General features: G+C 44.1%; 1 protein-coding gene across 4 annotated transcripts in view; it reads right to left on the bottom strand.

The window, feature by feature from the left end:
• The window catches only part of MECOM (MDS1 and EVI1 complex locus), a 327125-nt gene that overhangs the window by 15859 nt on the left and 290757 nt on the right, over positions 1-20509 (bottom strand). The window contains exons 5-10 of one of the 4 annotated variants that reach the window (XM_040074074.2): positions 18719-18935; positions 15959-16106; positions 14794-14950; positions 8081-8465; positions 5842-5929; positions 3016-3042 (exon numbers count right to left, since the gene is read on the bottom strand). In XM_040074074.2, the coding sequence (XP_039930008.1) occupies positions 3016-3042; positions 5842-5929; positions 8081-8465; positions 14794-14950; positions 15959-16106; positions 18719-18935 (1022 nt within the window). Of the gene's footprint in view, positions 1-3015; positions 3043-5841; positions 5930-8080; positions 9444-14793; positions 14951-15958; positions 16107-18718; positions 18936-20509 lie in introns of all 4 variants that reach the window. The other 3 variants (XM_040074073.2, XM_040074068.2, XM_040074072.2) reach the window with 3 other exon arrangements.

Below are 20509 nucleotides of genomic sequence, written 5' to 3'. Positions count from 1 at the left end.
GGGACCACCAGGGAGGCAGGTGTGTGGCTAAAGCCACCAGCTGTGCTTTCAGGGGGTTCTGCACCCCAACCCAACACCCGGGGGCTGTGGTGATCACTGAATGGGGCACAGGGGGGGAAACACTGCTTGACCCGAAGGATTGGATTAGTGGAATTGCCATGGAGAAAGCTCTCCGAGGAGGCAGGAGGGGGAGAAGATCCTGTTACATATTTTACATACAGCTATTGCCTTACGGACAAGTCACGTGCGCTCCTAATCTGCCATCAGTGAATGACAGCGTTTTATATAGAACAGTAACTTTTGATTTACATATATAAGAGTTGTTGATTCTATCTGTGTCCAGATGTCTGGAAAAGGAAGCAGCTTTCCCCCACCTCCCTGAGAGGCTATTAACCTCCGACTGACGCAAACTAATGTGCAGTCACAATTCCCCAGCTCCAACTCAAAAATGCAGACATTACCATAATCGGCTAAAACAAGTATTTATAAACATTTCAGCAGGCAAGATATCATCAGCAGGGGCCTTGAACATTTGTCTTAAAATTTATTAACCAACCCAAGAAAAAGTGGCATAAATAAAGTGAAAGTTTGCTGTTGCTGCTTTTTAAGAAGAACCTGATGATATGAAATAATCTCGCAGACAATGTCATGAAATACATGACCTCATGTTTGACAAACGTGACTCCTTCATTGCTGCTATCACAAAAACAACTGACTTTATGGCCGGACCTCATGGGAAAAAAAACTGTTCAAGTGTTTGCTTTCTATTTTTACTACTGTTATTTGGGGAACTCTTCAAAATCCAACTGCTAAAGCTCAAGATTTCTCCCTCCCCCAGCTGAAGCTATAGAGTTGCCTCTAAAATCTGCAATTTGTGAATCGTGTTGTCTTGAAACTGCGTGTATTTGGACAGCCAGGCCTGGAACTTGGCTGAGTTATATTCACGTTCAAGAGACCTATCACACATGGCTGAACTTTATGAAGCAGTAGCAAGAAACTCCTGCTGATGTGCAGTGTGGTTCCAGAATAACTGGATTTGTATGAATGCAGTTGGTGGGGATTAAGCTCAGTTAACAGAATGGATCATTGCCCTAAAAATAAGCCCAAGAAAATATAAGCTTTGTAAAGGCACTCACCAAATTCCTTTTCCTTTATTTGTAAAATTGTTTTAATTATTTACAATGGTTCTTCATAAAGCAAATATTGTCTGCCTAAAATTACAGAACCTCCTTAGAGCAACCTTCTCCTGAAGGGACCAAAATGGCATAAATAGATCAAATTAATCCTGATCCATTCAAAAGAGGGTGCTGTCCATTGATTTGCACCATAGGGCTCCTGCCAAACAATGAAAAAACAATCTCAAATCATCTTGAAATATGTGGCATATGCAACTGGGAATTGAGATGGAAAGGCCTGTGTGACATAACCAAATCTCTCATGATGGAGATTCATCCATGAATCAGCATCGTGCTCAGTCACTTCATGTTGTAAACACCTATTTCTGCTGGAGCTGCTCAAAGCATGAGCACAGCCAGGAGAAAGGAGCAGAATGATGGAAATTTGAGGACTAAGCCAAAGTCAAGAAAATCACACAGAAGAAACAGACTGCACTGGGTTTTTCCACTTTCCAGACCTGCTGAAGCAGAGCCACTTTTCTGAGAGCAGAGGCTTAAGGGTGCCTGGGCCAAATCAGAAATCCTATTACGGCCCCTTCATGTCCTACAACAAATTTCCCAGAGAAAATATTTGGGAACCACCTCCTGTGCTCTCCAAGTCTGGCATCTAACCTCACCTCCTGCTTGCTGAGCTCCTGCAGCACTTCTGGGTGCTCTTAGGAGTCCTTCCAGCTCAGCTCCTTCCAGCTCAGGCTCCCAGAGCATCTTTGCAGCTGCATAAAACAGCTCTTCCCAGGAAGAAAGTGGGATTAAAATCTACGTGTGCACACAAAGCAAAGGTCCAGCACCGCTCTAGGAGCGTGCCAAGGAGGGCACGGGGCAGAGGTCAGGGCTCAGAGCCCATCTGCAGGGGCAGCACCTCTGTGCAGGGACGCACGTGCACAGGAGCACAAGAAGATCTCAGCCCTGGCTTTGCAGAATCCTGGCTTTGCCTGGTGAAGTGAGTCCAGGCTGCAGTGAGAGCGATGAGCAGCAGTGAGTCAGGACCCCAGCCCTGCCTCCTGGCTCCAGCTCTCCCCTCCAAAGCCCAGAGTTTGGGAAAATCTGGGACAAGCATCTATGGGTTCGGCACTGCAGCTGAGGAGCCAGCAGTGTGAGAGCAGAACACGGCATTTTTAGAGCTGCATCTGCAAAAGCAGTTGCTGTGGTTCTCTTTTTTTTCTTCTTCTTGTGAACAATTTAGATGTATTTAAAATGAGGTTTTATAAAAATAGAAGAGAAAGCCCAAATTTATCCCATAATGCACTAAAAGAACAATTCTTGTTCGTGTAAGGAGGATGATGTAAGTATACACAGCGGGCAAATTTGAGCTAAACACAGCAAATAAATGGGTGTTTTATTTCTACTTTAAACACTGCAATGAGCAGCTAGGCTCAAAATTTCAAAACTATTAAAGTGACTGTTAAAGTGACTAACTCCCACCAAAGTCAAATGAGAGAGAAACCTCTCTCTATTTAATCCTCTGAGGCTCTGTATTTTAATGCAGATTAAATATTTATTAACTATTGCAATCTAACAAGATTTCAGCTTCAAAATTTCACTGCAATCTCTGAAGGAAAATGGCTTGGAACAATTTCAGTCACATATAAACAAAGACTGCATTCTGCAACCCTCACTTAGGTAAAGTTCCCATTGCCTTCACCAAACAAAATCAGCAGGATCAGGTACATAAAAATAAAGCCGATTTGACATTAGAGCATATTTATCTGCTCATCTGCAAGACCCTGTAGGAAAGAGTGGCATGCTCCATAATTGAGAGGTAAGTTATCTTTCATATTATATTCTTCTTACGCAATTTATTTCACAGTGATTAAATCAAAAATATAAGCAATGAACTTACCCAGATTCTTTGATCAGGCAATTGGAACTGGGAGCAAAATTGAAACAAAAACAACACATTATTCCTGCATTGGAATCCTTATTGCAACCAATCTACTTACTAAGATTTTATTCAAAGATACTAATTAAAATGTTCTTCTGAATCATTTGTTGGAGAGGGGTGTTCTCTTCCTAAAAAATACAATTCTTGTAATTGTTGTGAATTATTGTGAATTGCCATTAAATTATCTAATTGGCAAATTATTGTGAAATGCCATTAAATTATCTAATTTTCACAGTTTTTGGGCAAGGGAAGTTATTTTGCCCAGCCAGGGATAGGAAACAGATTTCAGGGTTTACATCTGTAAGTTCTATTTCAGAAACCTATTTGAAAGATCCATCTGTTTGCTGTCGTATTAGCCAGTTAAGAAATAATAAATTCTTGGTCCCTGAGATGGCAATTTTCAGGAATAAATTCAACAACAAAACCACAAGCTTTTAGGACATGAACAATAAGTCTGTAAATATTTTAAATCCTTCTAGCAGAAAATGAAAACTTGCAGAGCACTCCCCACCTGTACTTTTACAGGGGTGAACAGGACTATAAAGGAAAAACAGCTTTTCTGGAAGCCGTTCCCCAGCCCTCTATAAATACCAAGCCCAGATTCTGCCTTTCTGTTCTATTAAAGTTTGCAAGAAAGCATTTTGACGTTTACTTTTTTGACGGGACATGTGCTGGCGGTTTGGTTTCCTTTTAACAATGTTCCTTAGTGCCTGTTACACTCCTGACCTCTGCATCCACCCAGCTCACACCAAGTTAAAGACCTTATCCCTCTCGCTCAGGTAAGTGATAAAACCAAAGCCAGGCTTTGCCATGGAGTTTTTATTCTGTTGCACAGTGAGAAATGGGGAGCAGGGGGTTCTGCCCTCCCTCCTGCCGTGGGGTGTCCTTGCCATGGGGAGGTGGCACCTGTGACACTGTGACAGCACCCGGGACTTTCCTCGGGCACCAACACGAGGTTCAACCAACTCCCTGGGACAAAACACGAAGGGTGGAAGCCTGGCATCATTCCCATTAACAGGGAAATGCCCGATGTCTCCATTTCACCCACACATCCTCGCCTGACTCCCAGCTCCCCAGGTAATTCAGTCACACAACGCTACACAAACATCCAACTTCTTTGCTGCTCACCACAGCCAAACTCCAAACAGTGACTTTTACCCCAGCAGCCCCTTTCCCACCCAGTGACCACCCCACCTACCACTGGCATCAGCCCAACCTGCAGCAACACCTTCGGAACCCCCAAATCCAACATCACTGAACCACTCTGAGCCACAGCTTCTGAACGGCCCGACAGCACTAAGCAAAATAATCCTGCCTTCTGCATCAATGCAGTATCTGAAATGCTCTCATTTAAATAATTCACTCATCATTTACAGCTCCTTAGCTGCTCTAACAGAATCACTGACTTGATGGGGAGCAACAGCAGGGACAAAAAGCAGATTGAGGTCCTTTGTGTATTTGTGCATTAGCAGTATCTGCCACTAAAGGGGAATTTTCACTTGTTTTGCCAGTTGGGCAGATTTACCTTACTTAAGGTAACTCAGCAGGAGGTGTTAAGCTGCTATTAAACCTTGCACATAAATTCTCAGTGATTTTAATACACCTTAAATTCCTATTTAATGCTTATAAATACTTACATAATGCCATAAATACTTATGGCATGTAAATACTACTAAACACTTTAATACTTGGATCCAGCACTTTGTCCAGACATTGAAATTGGAAAGGGGTGTTTTTGTGCATCTGCAACCATATATGCTATCAGCTGCTCTTCCCAGTTCTGCAGAAGTGCTGTATTATCAGAATATACTCCATGCAAGTTAGGACACAACAATTCAGGACTTCACTAGGGGAAAAAAAAAAAAAAAAAAAAAAGGCGCAATAGCAGAGAGCAGCTCATGGTCGTGTGCTTAAAATACAGGATGTGCAGAGGGTGTTATTACTAAGATGAAGCAGCCCACAGGCAGCGAGGAGTTCAAAGCTGTAAATTCCCCAAAGGATTTTATTCAGGTGTAAGATTTAACCAAGATTTTTAGCAAAATCTCATTGAGCTAGGAGGAGGAAGACAAAATGAGGGTGTGGTGCTGGTGAAGAAAAGCAATGTATAGTTTGCACACAGATCCTCTTCCTATACCACAAACACATCACAGTTGTTGAACTGTTTTGGGACACCCTCCTGAATGTTTTTCCATCCAGGATTGTGGTCTGTGAACAAACCAGCAGCCCTCATAGTCTCTCTTCAGGAATGGAGGAGCAGGGATCCTACACACACTGCACACACTGCAGCCCACAGCAGCTACCAAAGAAACCGTGGAGCATTTGCACTGTGAGGCTTGGAAACATCAGGTGGAAAGTTTTCCCTCTTTTATGAGAGTCCTTAAAATAAAATCCCTTCTAAAGTGGATGCTCAGCTTTGCTGGCCTTACAGAGAATCTGCATCCACTCCTCATAGTCAATTCTGACTCTCCTTGCCCAGAGCACAGGAGAGTGCTGATGACACGAGTGGCTGCAAATGTTGGTAGCTACGGTATGGTTTTGGAGGAAAATGGTTCTAAAAGACACATTCAGTTCGAATCAGGCTTCCTCTACAATCAAAACATGTTGTTTCATCTGCAAAACATCAAGAAGCTCAGAACAATGCTTACGCTTTTCCACCACAATGGTCCAGCAAAAACTGTGTGCTTTAGGAAATCCAAAAATGACTAAGACTGCATTCATTTCTCTGCACCTGCTTTGAAGCATCAACAGGCTTGTTTACAACATCAAAATTCCCAAAATACTTACTTGTGGATGAAACAAGAATCCCGGGGAAGGTCTCAAGTATTTCTCTTTTAAAGCTTCCAGTGGGTCAGTTAGCTTTCTTTTTTCTACTCTGTAAATGTTAAAATTAGATTTGCTTGTGATGAATCAGTCTCAGGTATTAACAATCATACAGCTACTCAGGTTTAAAACAGGCAATTACACGTCAAGCAATTTGTTTCTAGGAGATAACAATAAGAGATAAGGGAGGACACTCAAGTCTTGATTCCCACACACAGCTCATGACTGCCAGGGTGTGGCTGGGAATCACCTTTAAAGTAGATTATACCATTTATACAGGGAATAATCCCATTTCAAAAGATTGATAACCATTATAATAGCAACTGATGACTAACTACCAAGCACTTCTATAAAGAAATAAGGGAATTGAGCACACTCTGCACTAAGAGAAGAATTAGAGGCAACAAAGCCTTGAGCAATGGATCCCTTGCCACCTGTCCACACAGGACACCACAGCCACCACCCTGGAAACCTTCCCTGTGCACAGCCACGGGCAAGCAGGGCGAGAAAGGTGGGCTTGTAGGGACACACTGAATCTGAGGTGCCAGCAACAAATCCTGCAATGCAGACGTGACAGCAAAACCCAGCATGGATAATTGAGAAACAAGAGTGGAAATCTGAGGATTTTGCTTTTTCTGTTACCAATGTGTGTGGTTTCATGGATGAATCGTGTTGTCCACACATAGAGGTGTAACTCATGGCAAAGGGAGGCTCAGTAATAACTGGCCTCGTGCTGTGCTGCCAGAATTAGTACAGATTTCATTCAAATCATAGAAATTTAGGCTCACAGAATGGTTTTGGTTGGAGGGAACCCTAAAGATCATCTAGTTCCAACCCCTCTGCCCTGGGCAGGGGAGTTTGCAATGCAATTTAATTAGTTGGTAATGCAGGGCCATAAAACACGGATCATTATTTCCGCTGCTTCAGGCATTTTAAGTTAATATGACGCAAAGAAAACTTATGGTCAAACACAGATATCAATCTGGCATGAATAAAACCATCTCAGTAAATAGCATCATATCCTGTTTCTTCATAATGCAGACTTGTCTTATGCACCAGCACTCTCCAAAAACTTTGCCCACAGCATTTCTTTTCAGACAGAGCAATAAATTAACATAATTTATGGCAGTATCCTTTCTTTTTCAACAAGAGGCTGTAAAATCAGTCATTTATATAACAGACAAATATTTTTATGGCTAATATTTCTCTAAACTAATTTAGATGCATGACTTTGACTCGTTGCAAATATAAGAGCAGAAAGGGCACAGGGGGGCTGACACACACAGGATGCAGGTGAAATTCACATCCCAGTGAGATCCACCTCAGTTCTGCTGGGAAACACCAGGAGATCTGGATTTTACCGCTGGTTTTTAAAATCTCATCTCACTGACAGCGTGCACCTTTCAAAGCCAACAATGAGGCTCCCATTGATTTCACAAGGTAGACTATGGATGGGGATCTGCACAGCCTGCTGGAGTGGAAGGCGTCCCTGACCTTGGCAGGGGGTTGGAATGAGATGAGCTTTAAGGCCCCTTCCAACCCAAGCCTTTCTGTGATGATTCTGTGACTAAGGAGCCTACTCTGTACACACAGCAATGCTGTGCCTTCAGTTCTATGAATGAAATGTCTGAAGAAATCGACCCAGTACTCAAATAATGGTAAAAAAAGAGCAGAAATCATTCCAGTTTCTGTACTTTTAATACACCTTAGGGCCAATGTGTTTCTTTGTTGTACTTGTGAGAAACTCCTCTTGAATTCAAGAGGAGCTGGCAAAGTGGAGTACAAGGGGTACCCTGGGGAGAGGCACTGTCATCTCCAGGGGAAGCCAGAGCAGGCAGCGCTCTGGAAGAAAATGAATTTCAGGCAAACCAGTGACATCAGACACACATCAAATAAATAAACATTCAATACTAATGCCAACTCGTTTATGGGCAAGGGAATATATTCAACCTCTGCATGCCAAGCTATGCAGGTTAAACTAACGACTCATGGCAACGAGGGCTTGCTAATTGCAGCATTGCCAGTCCCATGCCTCACCTGGAGCAGCTGGGGTGAGAGGAGGGATGCACAGGTCAGCATGTGGCCTGGGCCCCCCACGCCCTGGCAGTGCAATGGCACCTCCAGGGACACCGGGAGGGGGACGGGGTGGCAGCCCTGGCTGCCCGCACCAAGGGATGCTGACAGGCAGCGGAGAGCCCTTTACCTGTATATGGGATCCATAAAGAACGGGGTGGGCCTGGCGTGCTGCAAAGAGGACTCCGAAGCTTTCCTTTGCTCGAGGTCTCCTCCTTTCTTCTCTCCAAAGACGTGGTTCTTCCGAGGCTCGGCTTGTTTTGTGCTGCTGGCTCGGCTTCGGCTGCCCATGCTGAGATCCAGCGGCTGGTCCTGGCTGGATGCAGAGGGGGCTGCTGGCTTTGAGGGGATGGGAGTGAGTGGCTTCTCCTCCTTACGTTTTATGGTGAGGTCAAAGGGAGACTCAGAGCTTCCCTTTGGGATCTTCTTAATTTCACTGGGTGATTGGGGCTCCACTTTCAAGGGTAACGGTCTCAAGTCTCTATCAGGAAATGGATACATTGATTGAGAGAATGCTGGAAAAAACGGGAGGGGAAACATGGAAGGGTAAGGTAAGGCTCCGACTTTTTTGTCTTGCAGCCCCACAAGTCCTGTTGAACCAAAGTACTTTTCAGCAATAGAAGCAATAGCCTTTATAGAATCATTCACCGCTCCTGACACCGCAGTCTGCTCCTCTAAGGATGGTGAGAAAATGGAATGATTGCTGTGGTCTTTCTTATTATTTATTGACGCCAGGCTCTGCAGAGAGCTTACTTTGTCTTTGAACATTTTACCATTTTCTTTAAATTTCTCTTTCTCACTTTCAATGTCACTTTCCAGATCAGAGCCCGAGGTGGTTTCCAGGTCACTGCCACTGGGGGTACTGACATCGTCAAGGTCAAGGTCACTACTCTCTGACTGGTCACTGAGTTTCTCATGCGGCCTCTCTTCAGAGGACCCTTCTGGTTGAAGCTCCACTGGCTTATTCTCCCCTACTGATGGTTGTTTATTTAGTGCCTTCAAAATATCCTGGGTGGCTGGCAGTATCTGAGGATTTGTCATGAGGGGACTTTGGCTTTTGTTTGTCTGATCTGCGCTCGGAAGTCCTTTAACAGGAGAGCTAGTAGGTAGCAAAGGTGGCCTGTGGTACAAGCCTGAAGGAAACAGACCGGGGAAGCTAAAAGAAAATCCAGGAGCTGTTGGAAAGGTAAGACCAGCAGGATGCCTATTGGCTCCAAAATAGTCAGCAAGGCCCGGATTTGCATGATTCATATTAACCATGGACGTTTTATCCATAGCTGGGCTTCCAGGAAGAGAAATGCCTTGGCCAAAAAATCCTCCTGCTGCAAAATGGTTCTTGCCCTCACAAAATCTCCTGTGTTTATTTAAGGAAGACGTAGTGCTGAACATTTGTCCACAGTCTTTGCACTTGATTTGGGTTCTGCAATCAGCATGCATGCGCTTATGACGACAAAGGTTTGAAAACTGAGTATAGGATTTATGGCAGACCTCACCTGTATGTAAACAACAACAACAACACATCTCAGGCTTTGTGGTAATTGCCCCCACCCTCAAAGTTGTGCAAACATCATTTTTTACCCACCAAATGTCAGTGAAGAAGCTGTAGGGAGAGGTCTAGGTGCACAAATGTACAAAAGCAACTGTACTCTCCAAAACAAGGCATCCCAGCAGACAAATGTCAGAAGACAGCACCAAAACCCACTCCAACCAAGCAGAAAAGGTCTGGAATCACTAAAAGACACGCTCTCCTCGTTCACTGTTTGCACTTCACAGCGTTCCACTTCCAGTGACGTTATTCCAGCTTGCATTATCCCCCAGAGCCCCCCACGAGCCACCACCCCGTGCTGTGACCCCGCACGAACCCACGGCGCTCCTGTGTGAGAGCACAGGTGTCTTCAAACGGCATCCATTTATGTCACTATTCCCATGTGGAAATGAATCATTAAAATAAATATTTGTAGGACCAGACAGAGATGAAGCTGCCTCACAGAGCTTTCACTCTGCAAGAATAGGAAAGAGGCGAAGGAGGAGACAACCAGATATTTCCTATTTCCAAGTATAAATGTAACAAATATTTTTTTTTCCCACCTCTAATGAAAAATTTAATCTCATGGAAGTCCAGGCTGGAACCTGAAAAACTTTAGTACTCTCTTATGTCCAATGCATTTCTACCCCTGCAATGCATACAGTGCTTGCAGGTGCCTGGGATGCTGCAACTCTAAATTCTGTATCTTAACTTTCCTAGTCTTAATATTGCTTATTTTCCTCTTGCACATGACATGATGGACCACATTTCAACAACATTTTCCTTTAAGAATGAAACTCTCTTTATTTGCACGTCTGATGCTCAGTAAAAGCCTGATGAATTCCCTTTCAAACCCCTCTGGAGTGGGAATGATTTCAGTCTCACAAATGCAGCATTTGGGAGAAAGCCTGGGAACACACAGGGGAGCAGATCTACCTTGAGGTCAGGGGCTGATCCAGCCTGTGACACTGTGCACGTTGGAGCTCAGCTTCCAGCAACCTTCCACAGCGGCAGGAGGCTGGAAGTGGTCCCAGAGGTGCAGAGTGAGACACGACAGAGTCAATCACGTCACTCAGGAAATCAGGATTTTGCAGGCTCCCGATTTTCTGGCTGCTACAAACCTCAGGGAGCAAATCGGGGCAGCAACCAAGTTAAGAGTCTGTAAGTAGAAGTGGGGTTTGGAAGAGGGCAGTGCTTTGCTCCCCAGTGCCTTTTTATGTCCCTTCTTGGCATCCTCTGGATGAGCAGGAGCATCGGGCAAGTCCCAAGGCTGTGCTGTGTCTTGTGCTCTTCATTATGCCAAAATCTGTCTGTACCTCTGCACTACCTTGCTTCTAACAGTATCATCTCCAGAATTGTTTAAAAACAAAGCAGCACCACTTTCAACAAGCACTGCTATCCCTCTGCAATAAATCCCTTTTTTTTTTTTTTCTTTTCCCCCCCCAGACAGGAAAAAGCATGTGGCCGTTTTATTTTTATTTAACTCGTGTTATATCATAAGCTCTCATCTTTCACACATCAAAGCCGCACAACAATACGCATTGTGTATTCTGAGGCCTTTCTAACAATCATTTTCATGATTTGAGACGGCCTGACATAATTTACAATGGCTCTATTTTAAGCCTGCAGAGGAAACTGAATTGAATGTATCCCATCCTGCACTCTTGGTTCCCATGAACTGCAATCACGTCCTCTAACTTCCACTCGCACCGGGGCCCGCGCTAACCTTCCTGCTCCTCCAAACCCCTGTCCCTGAGAAACTCCACCACTTGTTGTCATCTCCTAACTGTTTACCTCTCCAGCAGCCTGCTCCATATCTCACCAACAATGCTGCTATTGTTCCCAGGCCTGATCCTGCCCCATCCACCAATTTTTTTGGGTTTTTTCCCCTCTTCACAACCCACAGTTGACATCCCCGGGACAATTCGTGGGGTAGAGGGTGCAGGATCGGGCCCAAACACAGGAAACTTGCAGTGCAGTAATTCAGGAAGAAGGTTTTGTTCCTGTGTATCAGTTACTGTTCCTGATGGAAATCTTCATTCACGAGGAAAGGCAAGAAAGAAGAGAGAAAAAATGAAAAATATAACGAAAAACAGAGAGGGGGGGAAAGATGGAAGAGAAAAGAAATAAGGGAGACAAGAAGGATGAGATTATTCTAGTTTCTTGAAAATGCTTGATATTCTCTTGTTAAGTAGGTTTTATCCCTTTAAAAGATAATTTGTCTATTAAACATAGATACATATTTCTATTCAATATAGAATTATTTATCATTCATTTTTGCAGTTATGAAGCTCTGCTTTTTCTGCAATTTTCTCCTACTTTTAACCTAATTGCAGGCATAATATTTCTGTTCCACACTCCAGGGTACACAATCAGGCCCCTTACCTTCACTGTTGAGGATTTACACAGTAATTTCCCCCTGCTCCCATCATGTTGATCACAGAAACCAAAATTAAACTGACCCAAATGGTGACTTGAGTGTCACATCCATAGGTTCACACAAGCTCTACCCTGGATATTATGAATCTACTCCTCTCCATTGTGTAAAGCAGGATAGACCATACGTATTCTTCCAGAAAAAGAAATATCTCAAATGCATGCATTTCCAAGGATAGGCTACTGTAGAATTAAAAAGAAAACATGTTTTATGAACTTTTGATCTTCTTCCAGGTTGTGTTGAGGTCCTGCTTCTTATTCACATGGCTTTATTAAAGATACGGCTTTGATCACGCTGGCTGGAGTGGCAAAGGACTGAAAAGAGGGGTATTGGCACAGATTAGGTCTTCCTAAAATCTGGGAAGTTCTCCCTTAAAGATCAGTGGTACATTATTAAACTATTACTCTCCATTAATATATTCCAAAGCCAACTTAATCAAGAAATATTCTACTCTGGAGAAAAGCAAAAATACGCACTTAAAATTTTAAGACATCTTTACAGGGTATTAAGGAAGATGTAAATTAATAAATTGACTAGATGCATTTCATCTCAGCTTTTAAACTAAAATCAATCAATAATGGCAATGCCATTAAAATAAGTAAATATTTATTATTATAATCTCAGCAAACAACTAACAGCTGTACCAACAATTTACCTTTTTGAGCACCGAAGTTAATTTAAGACTATTTAATGAGGTGCTGCTTGCTCAAGGTACCTCTTGCATATAATCCACAGGCTCTAAGGGCTGGCAAAGAAATTCTGTGCCCAGGTGGAAGGCCTTGATCCCTGGAGTGCTCCTGCCCTTGGGGACTGTCACCTGGAGCCTGGGTGTATCACAGCATCAGTGATGGGCATACCCAACGCCACAGGGGTTCTGGAGGAGACTGTGTCTAAACTGTGACACCTCCGTGGATATTCCCAACAGCCAGGACTCCTCAGATAAATTTGTGCTATAAGATCTACCCCCTTTTCATCACATGACTTAAACTTCAGTAGATGGGGGGGTGGTTATCATCTTTAATTGTTTCCATGCATGGAAGCAACAGAGGCTGAGTCTGATTCCTGCTGTTGCACCTTACTACACCCTTTAAATCTCACTGCCATACTTTTAAGCAACTAACTTGTAGAAGCTTCCCTCCTTGCAGCTTTGATTGCGCTACAGACCCCAAATTTAACATAAACCCCCAATCCGGCTCAAAAATTACAAAAAATTAACCTTGTGCCTACGCACACTCTGTACGGTGATTGTCTCTGGACCCCAAATTAGCCAGCAGTTAAGTTTGCATATTTTCTGCTTATTAAAAAAATTACTGTAAGCACTATTTAGAATATGTTCAGGCTATTATGGCATGTGGTTTCTATTTGGGGAGGCTGGAGATTTTGCGAAGGCAGTGAGTAATTACCTCAGTGTTGGTGAGTTTTCACTCGAGCTTGGGCGGCACACTGTAACAAGAGACAGTTGCCATAAACAGACTGGTACGAGTAAATCATGGTGTGTGGCCTTCTGGGGGAAAGCAGATATCTGCTCTAGGTGACCCTACCTCCCTCTCACGGCTCGGCAAAGCCCACCAAACATGTGGTCTCCAAACCCTTTTGTTCTGCAATTGCATGGCTGTTTTCCGTAGGTTGCTCCATGGGGTTTCATCCCTCACACTACATGTGAGGGATACCAGTTGTTGTTTTGATTTATCAGGAAAAATAGCAACAAGAAGCATTCGAGAGATTATTTCATTCATGGGAGGTTCCACTTAGAGACTTCTGTGTAGGATGTTGCAATAGGCCTACCTGAGGAGCCCCTACCTAACCAGAAGTCAGTTTTCTAATTAAGTGTAACCATTTAATCTGCAATCAGCTTTAAAAATTATTAGTGATATTTAATATTGGATCTTTTTACACATTTTCTCATTGAAGGAGTCCAAACCAGAAGTATTACTCACCCAATGGCAGGTTACAGATTATGCACAAGTGAGTTGTTTAAGCCAATACTCCTCTTGAGGAAATATATTAGCTTGTAGCCAGTGCTTTTCACAGGCGTGGTGCAGATATTTTGGTAAATTATTGTTGAGGGCAGCAAAAGACTAAGAGGTTTAGCAGACAAGTAGGGGAGATGGTCAAGGTACCTTTCAAGTCACAGCAGGTGACTGAAAAGGCTGTGGCGGAGAGTAGCACTACAAGAACAATATTTTAAAATATTCTCTCCTGCTGCTTCCCCGGTGAAAAGGAAGGCAACCTGCACCCTTCCCAAGCAGGGTCTGGCTCAGCAGCAAATGCATCCTGTGAGGTGCTGGGGATCCCATTTAAGCCCAGCACAGAGCCAGGCTCACATCCAAGGCAAGTTTTATCGCTGGAGAAGCTGTTGGTGAAGATCTAACAGCCCAACTCAGTCCTTAAACTTGAGGCGTGCAGAGGAACCTCAAGGAAGGTGGCAAGATGAATCTCATCACCTCTGAGATTTGTTTTCCAACTCCAGCAAAAGTCGTGGCATCTGCTGCGGAGATTCTGCAGCCCAAAATCTGCTCCTAAAGCAGGAGGAGAGCAGCCAGCCCAGCATGGTGCAGAGCAATGAGGCAGCAGCCACCGAGCCTGGCCTGGCTCCTTCTGGCTAAACCCCACTCCTCGCTTCGCATCTGTGCGGGAAAAACATCCCCGGGACAACAGGTACGTTTATACAGCACACAGTGTCTGTCTGGAAAGGAAAATCACACGGAAATAACCCCTTGCATTGGATCACAAATCACCCAGAAGGCATTCAGCAGCTCAAAGCCCTTGTGACATGGGTGGGGAGCTCAGAGGAGCAGAACACAACCTCCTGCTTCCACACTGCACTGCTGGACGGCAAGAGAAACAACACTCAACCAAAGACGTTTAGTTGGAGACTTACATATGAAAGGTTTGACACTGCTGTGGATGTGTTTATGCTGTTTGAGGCCTGAAGAAGTGGCAAAGGTTTTGCCACACTCTGGACAAGCGTGAGCACGAGCCCCCACATGCTGGGAACGAATGTGCCTCTGGAGGTTGCTGGGGTCCGTGAAAACCTGCTAGGAAATGAGTACTGATTAACCAAGAAACTTGACTGCGGAAGAAGCAAGAAGTTATTACAAGAGTCTTTTAAAATTCGTACCTTGGAGCTGTTTTTTGGGAGCATTCTAAGATTAAAACCCTCGCTAATGGGCAGCAATGGGAGCTGTGCCTGCAGGAAGGGGCCTCAGCTTCCCAGGATCACACAACTATCGCGTGGGTCCGTTAACCCCTTCGCAGCAGATGCGTTTGACTTGACTCTGCCATTAGAAATTGCACATTTGAGGGCAGGGACTTCATGGAAAATGAGTGAAAATGTGGCTGCTTGAAACATCTGAGCATTATTGCATTAGAAATACTTTATATTGATACCTGAGTGTGTGAAAACCCAGAACTAGAAACCAGGGCTTGGTTACGCCTTATAAGTGTCAGCTCAATATGAAATTCCCATTATTGCAGCAAAATCCACCTAAAACCAAGTAAGTCCTCATGCAAAAGGGCCAAGCTTTGGGAATCTGATCAAAAGCAATGCAGAGTACCATATCTCATACAAATAATCCCCATTCCCAGCCCATTGCTGGGAAGTGGTGGAGATGCTTTAGAGGTGAGAGTTGTACTCAGTGCAGCTGGGGTGCATTGCTATTGCTTATTTTTGATTTGTATTGCAGTAGTGTCCTGAAGTTTCTGATCCCAGCAGCTGGCACACAGCCTAGGGAATCCTCTGCCCTGTGTCCCCTGGGGGTTCCTGCCCCTCACTGACCCTCTTATACCCCACCAATCCTCTGAAGGAGCCAAGCCCTGAGTTCAAGGATGCTCAGCATCCTGCCATCAGTGCCCATTTCAGACTCCACAGCCGTTTCCAAATCAAAAGGGAAAGAAAAATATCTTTTCAAAATACAAGTGAAAACCCTTGAGAAACCCTCTGGAGCACTATGTTTTCCTGCATCCCAGCCTGGGGCACCTCCCCTTCCACACTCCCCTGCATCCAGCAGCACAAGACGTGCAGGCAGCCTACAAATTCACTGTACCTTGGCACAGTTCTCACACTCGTAGTGCTTCCCGCTGTCGTGGGACATTTGGTGACGGATCAAGTTGGACTTCCAGTTAAAAGCTTTGGGGCACTGGTCACACTTGTACTCCCTCTCCTCGCTGTGTGACAGCATGTGCTTCTCCAGGCTGTGGGAACAGGAACAGGGCTCGGTGAGATGTGGGTTTATAGGAAGAGAAGAGAGCAGAGCACAGCCAAAAGAAAAAAAAAAAAAAAATTAAAAAGCCCCAAAGGCCCAATCCTGACAGAAATAAGTCCTGTGAGTTCCAAACTCACCTCAGCCAGGAGGCAGAACCTCCTTCTCCCCAGCAGAATAACACATCCTCTCATGTTTTGCCAGGCCACTTGCAAATGCTCCAGGAGATGCTGCTGCCACCGCTCCCCAAGGAGATTATTTCATACACCTGTCAGTATTTCACTCTGGTAATTCTTCCCTGCAGTCTGAATTATTTCTGCCTTATGACTTTTCCTCTAAACACACCTTGGATGCCACCACCTGCTATAAATCCACTTCTTTGATGGGAGTCAGTTTTTCTTACAGCAGGAATAGATGAGGAATAACTCCTCTGGAGCAGGACAGGATGAGTTTAAGAAGCCTCCAGATAAGGTACACCACAACTGAAGTTATTCTTGATGATTATTATTAACTGAGTGCAACTGTGTCGTTGTTCAGACATTCATTTCTTAGTGGTTTATTCAGTCCATTAATAGGATATTCAATGTCCATCTAAATTCTGTTGCACATCTTTAAATTAAATTTTGTCTCTGAATTTTTATCATTCATTAATATGTATTTTTAAACACCTCTATTGCTTGGTCACATACAGAGTCATAACCCACACCACTGCCTGAGGGATGATTACTACATAATTCAAGAGTGGATTCAAAGAAAACCCACTGGAAAGTGGGAATTTTGGCCTGGGATGCCCAAACGGTTTTCACATGAAGTTCCCACTGTTCTTTGCTAAATCAGTGAAAAAACCTGCTGGGGTTCCAGCCTTGTTTGGGTTGTGTAGCAGAACAGCACCCTCCATTCTCATCCACAGGCAATGGAAATGCTTCACTCTGCAGATGCTCTTACTCCTACCCCTCTTCTGGTTCTGGGCGGGAAAAAAATAATTCTGGCTTCTCCTCTTAATACTTTTCTAACAGTTGACTTCCCATCACATAAACCAATTTGCCATGAGACCTGGAGAGATTCTTGTCCCTGGTTGTGACACCAGCCCTAGACTCTGCCGTGACCTCCGTGGCCATCAGCACTGGGCACTCCTGGATCCAACACTCCCACCTTCCTGCTCAGCTGTTTCTCCATGTAATTACTCACACCCTCAAGCATTTGGGCCTTTTGTTTTATATAACCTGGATATAGCACACTCTGGCACTTCTTTTGCAGTGAACTGTCTGTGTGCTGTATGAGCCTTTCAATAATTCAGAAGTTCGGAGAACAGCTGCATTCTCTCTCATTTTTCACTTTCTCACAGTACTGCCCATCTATTTATGATGGCTTGCTCTTTGTTTTCTCTTCAATATTTAATATTTTAAGCTAAATTTACATTTACTCAATGATTCCTGTATGTTGGATATTGTCCTCTCATTCGCAGGGAGAAAAGAACTTCAACACTGAATAACTCCCAACATGCAAAAACCTCTCAGACCAGAGTCCTGCCTCACCCAGGCTGCTGGAAACTCTTCTGACTTGATCTGCCTCCATCAGCCCCCTGGAACCAATCCCTCAGACTGAAAATCATACGTGTGGAGCCACACACAGCCCAACATCAGCCAGTGAACAAGACCCTGTGCCTGCACGGATTCCTGCTCAGCAGGGTGACATATGCTGGGGAGTGAATCATGTTTCAATTCCAGTGTCATCGGTTTTGTCCAAGTGCAAGGATCATCCACTGATCTGAGACTCCCCACATGATGCTGGGGTAACGGCTCCATGGAGAGGAGTGAAGGAACATCTCTGTTTTGGGAGAGAGGGCTCCACCTTGCAGAACAAGCACCTGGAGCATCCAGGACCAATTATCCAAAGGGCCCAAATTCACATCTGCAAAAACTCACTGCGTACTCTCAGTATCTTCCAGCAACTTGCAAAATTTGGTGTTAATCTGCCCTGCAATATTGTATTTTAAGTAATCACAGAAACTATAGTGACAGTTGCATTGTTTACACTCTATGTGTATTTTGGGTACATGTGCACACAGGTCTATCTGTTTTAACAGAGAGGTAAAATTAAGAAAACAATAAATTTGTTGGTGCTTCATGACCATACAGCTAAAAATAAATATCAATATATAGATAAATTTATTAACATCTATAACCCATCTCTAAATAAAATGGCTTGTTTGCAAAGACAAAATTGGTAACATCAGTGAACAACATTCGGAGATGTTCCCCGTTATTTCTACCTAAGATTAAGGAACCCAGACCTCAGTTGGGTGAAGCAGAACCACTCCTGTGATTTTACTGTAATCAGCCCAATTCAGATCTGATCAGCAAAACATCCAGCTCTTAATCTAAGGTCCTCACTAAGGACTTCAAGCACAAAGACCAAATTTCTGATTTATTTAGACTCAATTTCTTTTTATACCATAAGCCACCAGCTGGCATTAAAATCCCGCTTATCTTCACCTGTGGTTTCTGTAGAAGGTGAATTTATCAGGTTCTGATGCCCTGCACAATCCAGCTGAAGCCATCAGAGTCTGCCCCGTTCAATCACGTTTTAAGCACCTTCTCCTACCTTTGTAAGTCTGGGAAGACCTGGTCACACTCTTTGCACTCCTGGATTTCATGCACATCTTGAAGGTCGTTCTCGTTCTCGAGCTTCTTCTGGAAGTCCTCCTCCACCATGGAGAAGGCAGAGTGAGGCGTGCTGCAGGGGAACTTCTGGTGGTCCACCAGCTCAGCCTTCGACTCAAAGAGCTGGTCACAGTCCTCACAGCGGTACTGGCGCTCCTCTGCAACACACAGGGGTTGGGCACAGGGACACCACTTCAGCTTTCATTCATTTTTAACCCCCACCCCATCAGAAGCTGGATGAAGGTGTGGCTAACTAATTGCTCTTCAATTAAAAAAAGAGAAGAAACTCAAAAGAGAGGATTCCCAAGAGTGCTTTAAAATAATGCTTTGATTCCATGTTGACTGCCTGGGTGACTTCCAACAGGAAACCCTAACACTGGCTTGGGAGAAAAGTTTAAATAGCAAGGACAAGTGTTTAAATACCATCCTAAATGGAATTATACAGGGTCTAACATGGATATCCAGCAGAGGCTGCCAGTCTCTGCATTTCTCATTGAAAGGGACTGACTCAGACACAAACACCAGCATCTGAAATAGCCAAAAGGGTGTTCAGAGTTTTTAAAAGCCTCTTCATTTTCATCACAGTCCTTCTGCAGCATCCAGCCCTGTTCTAAGTAAGCCAGAGATGCCTGAAGTTCAATTCTTTGCTTTAAATTCCAAAAGATCGGTCATAATTTCTTACTGAAAAGTGTAGATTACGTGTAAGGTGTTACTTTGGAGTGAGTACTGCATTCCCTTAACTAGTAATTCCTGCAAAAGAGCAGATTAGCTGAAGAAAATCCCCAAAAAAACAAACTTGGAGAAGAGCATCCCACGACGATTTTTTTCCTGCAGCATTTTCTACTGTTGGTCCATACAAGGAGCCAGACACCCTGGTTTGGTTCCAGATATAAATGCCCTGAGGCTCTGAAAGGCACTGGCTGGAATCCCCAGTGGATGTTCTTGGTTGCAGTTTGACAGTTGAGCTGATCCAGAGAAAGTGTCATGGGGCTCTGCTCTTGGCCGTCCATGAGCAACACTTTGGCTCAGTCTGCTTCTAAATTAGCCCTGCGGGACGTGATCCTGCATGTGACTGCAGAGATTTCCTCTGGTGTCATTTATACAATAGCTCCTTGACCATGGGGACTAGGCAGGGAGAACAGTGTGCTGGACAGGGGGACACCTTCAGCAATAACTAAACAAAGGTGCCACCGCGGGAAAAACCCAAACACAAAACCAAATGGGAATTAATAAATAATCCCCGCTTTTTTTTTTTTTTTTTTTTTTTTTAAGAGAACAAGAAACACAACTTTACATGTACAAGCAGTTACAAGAAAGTGGAGACCTTGATAATTCCTGACCTGTGTATTGTCCCCATATTCCTGACAATTTGTAAAATGCGCCTCTGGGCATAAACTGCAACGTGCTGGGCATTAAGCAGATATCCCACACACAGTTTCCACTGATAACCGACTGCCCAACAGGCAGCACAGCTAAGGGAGATTTTGGAGACTGGGGGACACATCTGAGCAACAACTCAGGAGTTTCAGATGATGAATCTGTGTGTGGGATGAGTAAAGGACAAGTGTGAGGAGTAAGAATGGCTGAGATGTCCTCACAAGTGACAGCAACACTGACAACCTCAGATGTCCTCTTTTCAAGGTAGCAGCTGTTTGGCTAAATGACAAAAAATAACCTAAAACCAGGGCCTGGACGTGTCCAGCAGGCGCAGCACAGTCTTGAGATAAGGACG

The sequence above is a fragment of the Hirundo rustica genome, chromosome 10 (assembly GCF_015227805.2).
Source record: "Hirundo rustica isolate bHirRus1 chromosome 10, bHirRus1.pri.v3, whole genome shotgun sequence".
NCBI classification, from domain to species: Eukaryota; Metazoa; Chordata; class Aves; order Passeriformes; family Hirundinidae; genus Hirundo; species Hirundo rustica.
This window is presented reverse-complemented; position numbering and strand designations above follow the sequence as displayed.